At 36.1% G+C, this 6,846-nt stretch overlaps 1 protein-coding gene across 1 annotated transcript; it reads left to right on the forward strand.

Annotated features, from left to right (window-relative positions):
- Positions 1-4,957: 4,957 nt before the first annotated feature.
- Positions 4,958-6,392, forward strand: LOC111691561. Its single transcript, XM_023454616.1, has 3 exons — positions 4,958-5,286; positions 5,346-5,567; positions 5,624-6,392. The coding sequence occupies exons 1-3, from the start codon at positions 5,017-5,019 to the stop codon at positions 6,269-6,271; spliced, it is 1,140 nt and encodes a 379-aa protein (XP_023310384.1). The 5' UTR covers positions 4,958-5,016; the 3' UTR covers positions 6,272-6,392.
- Positions 6,393-6,846: the final 454 nt, after the last annotated feature.

The raw sequence follows: 6,846 nt of genomic DNA on the forward strand, positions 1-6,846 counted from the left end.
TATCCCTCACACAACGCAATTTACAGCCAGTCCTTTTATTTTGCACTTTTTTCCGTGCGATAGTAATTCAGCTCATTACAGATAACTCGGGAAAGCCCGACGGAGCATCCCTCGAGAAATATAATGGTTGTATCTCCTCCGATCCCGAAAGAAAACAAAGCGGAATTTTTATTTTACCTCGTCTATTAAATTAAACTTGTCTGTGGCCATCACGCGCCGACCTCTTTCTCGCACTTCGGAATGCAGTCCACGAGAAAGAACGTTTTTCTTTGCGCCATTATCAGCGGAAAGAAAGCTGTAAGGGGATATCGGACTTAAAACACACCCCGGGGAAAATATTTAATGTTCGACAACGGCTACGGGATTTATAGCAGCCGTATACATGTGCGAACTGATAAATTCTTTTATGCAGGATGTAACTTTAATGCTTCACTGAATTTTAAATTTCTGCTGCAGGAGAGAAGTGTCTCTTGGAATACGGGATGGTCCTTAAGCACATTGTGAAAGTGAAATAAATTATCTGATTATTTTAAGCAAAAAACTATGAATACGTCTAAACTGCTAAATTTTCTATATACAAATGTTAAATAGCACCCAGGATAGTTCCAATCAAGAAAATCATCAGTTTCGTGGAAACGATGTGTTGACGTCTCCACCACGAAGTTGTGAAAGAAGTAAGAGCTGTGGCAGCTCACGTATTACAACTTGCTAAACTTCCGCAACCAAATTATATAGAAAAAAGTCCTAGCCATCAAAGAAGGAAAACAATGAAATTGCAATACTTCCGGGTGTCGAAGGAAATGTAACTGTCATCTTAGATTTAACAGAATACATATCCATAGTCGAGAACCTGCTACAGGACCCTATTAAGAAATTCCAGAAAAAGGTGACATCTGCTATTAGAGCATCTAACATTCTCAAGAAACTACAAAGAAGTCTTATTCAAAGTGACTCAATCTCAGCTTTATTACTTTCTACAGACCTACACACGCAATATGTGTCATACCAAAAGAAAGATCTAGTGGGAAAGACTGGATACCATGTCAAAGACGCTAAAGATTTTATTGACAAGAATCCAACTAGATCCAAATGATATCCTAGTGAGTTCGACTTGACATCGTTATTCGCAGAAGTTCTAATTGAAGAAACTTTGGAAGGACTTTATCGAGAACTCTTGGCAGATGACAAGAATAAGAATTTACTACACTTGGCAACAGTGTGCACTTGATAAACGTTTTTTCCCTTTAAGTATCAGATTTGCGAACAGCTCTACATGGAAGCCTTTGAGAAGAAAGTCTGGAGATCAGCAACTCTAAAATCAAAGTGTTGGTTCAGATATATTGACGTTATATTTATTATCTAGTCTTGTGGATACAACAGGATAGAAGGAGTCCGAACGCTGAGTACCATCATTATTCAGTTCAAGAACAAGGTTTTATCAACACGTTAGTACCAGGAACTACAACACTTATGGTCTATTTTTAGAGGTAATACTAACTATACGTACGCGAGTAGATATTAAATTAGCCATCGGAAAAATACCTAACGACAAGCACAAAGAGGAATATCTCACAACGACCTATCTGCTCTATGTACAAGGATGCTCTGATTAGGCCGCATCTCAAGGAGGGACAACATTAAAGTCATCTACAGTACTTCAAGGAAATTAGGGGCAACCGTTCCCCAGGACGATCTACAAGGGCTATCTATTCCGGACGTAGAAAAATTAACAGTTGCAGATACAGGGCCCTCCTTAGACCAATACCAGAATTCTAGTGCAAGGAAGAAGCTTTTACCAAGACTCTGCAGAGAGGCAACAGAAATCCAAACGAATGGAAATAATTTTAGTCGGACGAACGATTAGAACAAACCGGAACCTAGAAAAGATTTTTCCTCAAAAATAAACAACCGGAATGGCACGGATCAAGCCACGCATTAGAACGTGATGGATTAGAGTTTACAGCAAATATAAATACCAAGGACTCATCTCCAGTTTCAGGGTTTCTTCACAAGAAGAGAACGAGAATGACTCTTGAAACTCTAAGACATCAAACTATCGACGTAGCAATCTGCTCGGAAGTTGGTCAACCATTCACAGCCTTCAAGGAAGCTTGCAAACCAAGTTAAGTAGCCTCTAAGGGTCTAGGGGAAGCCAACCTCTAGGCTAGCGAAGAAATACAGAATGAGAAAATAGAAGTTGTATAAGTGGAAGATGAGTTGATCAGAGCANCCAGGAACTACAACACTTATGGTCTATTTTTAGAGGTAATACTAACTATACGTACGCGAGTAGATATTAAATTAGCCATCGGAATAATACCTAACGACAAGCACAAAGAGGAATATCTCACAACGACCTATCTGCTCTATGTACAAGGATGCTCTGATTAGGCCGCATCTCAAGGAAGGACAACAATAATGTCATCTACAATACTTCAAGGAAATTAGGGGCAACCGTTCCCAGGACGATCTACAAGGGCTATCTATTCCGGACGTAGAAAAATTAACAGTTGCAGATACAGGGCCCTCCTTAGACCAATACCAGAATTCTAGTGCAAGGAAGAAGCTTTTACCAAGACTCTGCAGAGAGGCAACAGAAATCCAAACGAATGGAAATAATTTTAGTCGGACGAACGATTAGAACAAACCGGAACCTAGAAAAGATTTATCCTCAAAAATAAACAACCGGAATTGCACGGAGCAAGCCACGCATTAGAATGTGATGGATTAGCGTTTATAGCAAATATAAATACCAAGGACTCATCTGAAGTTTCAGGGTTTCTTCACAAGAAGAGAACGAGAATGACTTTTGAAACTCTAAGACATCAAACTGTCGACGTAGCAATCTGCTCGGAAGTTGGTCAACCATTCACAGCCTTCAAGGAAGCTTGCAAACCAAGTTAAGTAGCCTCTAAGGGTCTAGGGGAAGCCAACCTCTAGGCTAGCGAAGAAATACAGAATGAGAAAATAGAAGTTGTATAAGTGGAAGATAAGTTGATCAAAGCAGGATTTTAAATTAAGAAATCTCACAAAAATTTGGAGAATACCTAAAACGCTTAGATGCTTCCAGTTACACTAACCATTGCTTGATGAATAACAAGTAGATACTCAGTGGTGTCAATATACTAAGATTCTTTATAACGATGTCTCTCAGTATTTTCGCACAGGTTGATAGAATCACCAACCAGTTCCATTGACCTTGGTTAAACATTTTTCAAGATACTTAAGCAGCTAATATTGTTCATTATTTGTATCACCGAAAACCAGATTATTTAGAACATACAGACTGTTAGTAATTCGCTTCTCACTACAGGGATCTCGGAAAAGGTAAGAGGTACCAAGTAGATTAAATAGGGGCAAAGTTGCGTAATCAGGGCTTCTAAAAAATCAAGGCTAACATGATTAGTTTTCGAAATATTTGAAAAAAAAACACGAAATTTTGGAAAACCGTTTTTATTTCATTTCAGCCTTGTTTGACGTGATATTGAAAAAAAAGAACACTTTCTCATGGCAACTTTTTGCCCTTTATCGAATAGCATAATAATAATAATTTTTTGCAAGCCTTCAATACAGTACTTCCTTAGCCCGAACCAGATTCAGACGTTTTGTCTCTAAAAATTCATTTTCAAAAAATGTTTTAAAATTTCCAGGGCCGTATTTAAAAAAATGGGGTTGATGATGGTTCTGGAAAGACAAAACGTTACATATAAAAATTGATTATGCCGTTCGATAGAGGGCTAATCAATGTTAGCCTTGATGTTTTAGAAGCACAATGTTGATCCCCTGATTAGGCAACTTTGCCCCCATTTAAGCTAGTTAGTATCTCTTACCGTTTCCGAGATCCCTGTAGTGAGAAGAGAATTTGTAACAGCCTGTATAACCATAGGAACTTGGCTTAAACTGATACTTTAAAATGTTGTTATGGGAAAGTATTTATAGATTACTTTGTATGTGTCAATTTTGGAACTCAACGATCTAATTCCAAATTACAAAAAAAAAACACTTTGCTGTAGTCATTAAATAACAACTTATTCCACTAATAAATAATGTGATTATTTGAAATTCCTCTAAAAATTACATCACAGAAGAGCACAATTTAACCACTTAATATGAGAATTACTAGGCGATAATTCAGGTAAGTTTAAGCTCATTGTTTGAGGTAATCTACTTTAGTCCCAATGCAACTTTCCCCGCTCAAATTTGACAGAAATCTTAACGATGTTGTCGAATGTTTGTTTTACTTTGGAATTGAATGGTGCAAATTATCGATTCCGGAGCACACAGATTATTCCAGGAAATTACGTAAACATAGGCGAGGTCTTAGCATTCTAATAGTGTTACGTTATACCTACCTGATATTATGAATTTACCCCGATAGGAGAATAGAAGAGAAAAATAATTTAAATAAAATTAGAGCATTTTTTTCTGAACCGTATGATCGGTGATGAATTGGGCGCTAGTCATAATATACCGTCCCCTCCCCTATATCAGTGAACACATTTTGATTTAATGTATACTGCGTATATTATTACAATTATCCATGGTTAAAATCTCTCTGAATCTGACCCAAGTGTACTATACATACAGAAACAATAGAAATGGATAACTTCAAATTAATTTATTTTTAGAAGGAATTAGAAGTATTTAAGAAGAGCCAACACGTGTTACTTAAAATAGATGCACTAATGTGCTTAAAACTTACAAAAAACGATATAAAAGAATATTCATAAATTTAAATAAATTATAGTTATTTATGTATCTAGGGAATTGTAAGGGCCTTAATTACCGATGGCAAAGTTTGCGTCCCGAGGGCGTCCGGCCCGAGGGAGAGCAATTGCCTGAGGTTATTAAGGCTCATTAATTCCCGTGGTACATAGATAATTTTATTTCTGACCGATTTCAATAAAATATTGTTTAATTTTAAAACGGAAAAAATGTACCAATTTATTACCTTCCCAGTATATTTGAATCAGGTACCATTGATTATAAGAGTTTTGTTGTTGCTAGGTTGTTGCTATGTTACGTGTTTATAAACAGAATTGTTACTTGCTTATAAACAGTACTTTGTTATCAAGCTGTGTTTGCGTTAAAAACGTGTTTTCTACCCCAAATATAATGGAGCAGATTTTGAAAAAAGCTGAAAAAGCAAGAGAATCATTAATTCCATCGAAAAGTGAAGCCGTATATCAAAAAGAATACAAGATATATCTGGAGTGGCTGACACGGAATAATGTTATGCCAAAAGATGCCACTGAAACTGTATTACTGGCATATTTTCAAGAATTGGTAAGGAATATTCTATGTTTTTCGGTAGATTTGGTAGTAATTTTGTTTATTCGTTGCAGTCAGAAACGTATAGTCCGAATTCTTTATGGACTAAATGGTCAATGCTAAAATCGAAGGTGAATATACATGAGAAACGAGATATCGCCAAGTTCAATGAACTAGAGGCTTTTTTGAAACGGAAGAGTAAGAGTTATAAGCCGAAAAAGTCTGCTGTTTTATCTCCTAATGATGTTATCAGATTTCTAAAGAACGCTCCTAATGAAATTCATTTATTGCATAAGGTAATTTTTTTCTTATTTTCCTTTTTGTGTGTATTTATTTCCTTTTTTTGTTTTAGGTTGTTTTGATTATGGGTTATTTTGGAGGATGCAGAAGTCAGGAACTTTTGAATATGAAGATATCGGATATAGAGGACCGGGATTCCGTTATGGTAGTGAACGTACCGGAAAGTAAAACTGGTGTATCGAAGAAATTTACAATTGTGGATGAAAAAGAGTTCTCTGCTTTGCCTTTATTAAGACTTTATATGTCTTTGCGTCCTAAAGGTATTGAACGATTTTTTTTGCGCTTCCGACAAAATAAATGTACATCTCAGCCAATTGGAAAAAACATGTTTGGGAAAATTCCCAGCAAAATCGCAATGTATTTAGGATTGCCAAACCCATCTTCCTATACGGGACATTGCCTTCGTCGCACTTCTGCTACTGCTCTAGCTAATGCAGGAGCAACTATGACTAACTTAAAAAGACACGGAGGTTGGAAAAGTTCCACGGTGGCGGAGGGGTATCTGGAGGATAGCATCGAATTGAGAAATAAAACGGCGCGTATGTTGTCTACTTTGCCATTAGAAGAGGCAGGTACCTCGACTGTAGTGAACAGAAGCTCCAGTCATACAAAAGAAGAAATTGTTTCCAGTGGCGGTAGTAATTTTCAGGGAACATTTCAAAATTGTACATTTATTATTTGTAATGACGCAAATAAATAAAATATGGTTCAGTTTTCATTTCATAAATATATACACATATATGTATATTAGCATTTTTTATTTTATTTTTACTTGTGAAAGGTAGAGGGAATTATAGAATCTATAATGTCCCAAGGGAGTTATGACTCTCTTTATTGAGAGCGTAACTATGACGATATAAGCTTATAATATCCCGGTGAGAAATAAAAAATTTAACATTGTGTTATACCTAATGCGCATAGTCGGAAAGAATAGCCTCATGCGCAGGTGAGAACTTGTTGATATATCATCGCTGTCATCATTAGCGTATTTTCTCTTCTTCTGTTTAATCTTGGCATTTTCTAGTTATACTAAGTATGTTTATTGTTTTTATTGGTGTTATGCTGTGTGTTGTGTTTATCGAGTGTTTTTTTTTTCTTCAAGTGGTTTATTATAGACGTACTCTTAACTAAAACTAAACTTTCTTGAATGATATGTTGTTGCGAGGCTACTTTGCTTACATGAAATTATCTTTAATGCGCATGCTCAGTAACATTGATATAATTTTAATTTATTAATTACTATAAAAGTCAATACTTTTCTATAAATTTTATGGT

The sequence above is a fragment of the Anoplophora glabripennis genome, unplaced genomic scaffold (assembly GCF_000390285.2).
Source record: "Anoplophora glabripennis isolate ALB-LARVAE unplaced genomic scaffold, Agla_2.0 scaffold33, whole genome shotgun sequence".
In the NCBI taxonomy this organism is placed as follows: Eukaryota; Metazoa; Arthropoda; class Insecta; order Coleoptera; family Cerambycidae; genus Anoplophora; species Anoplophora glabripennis.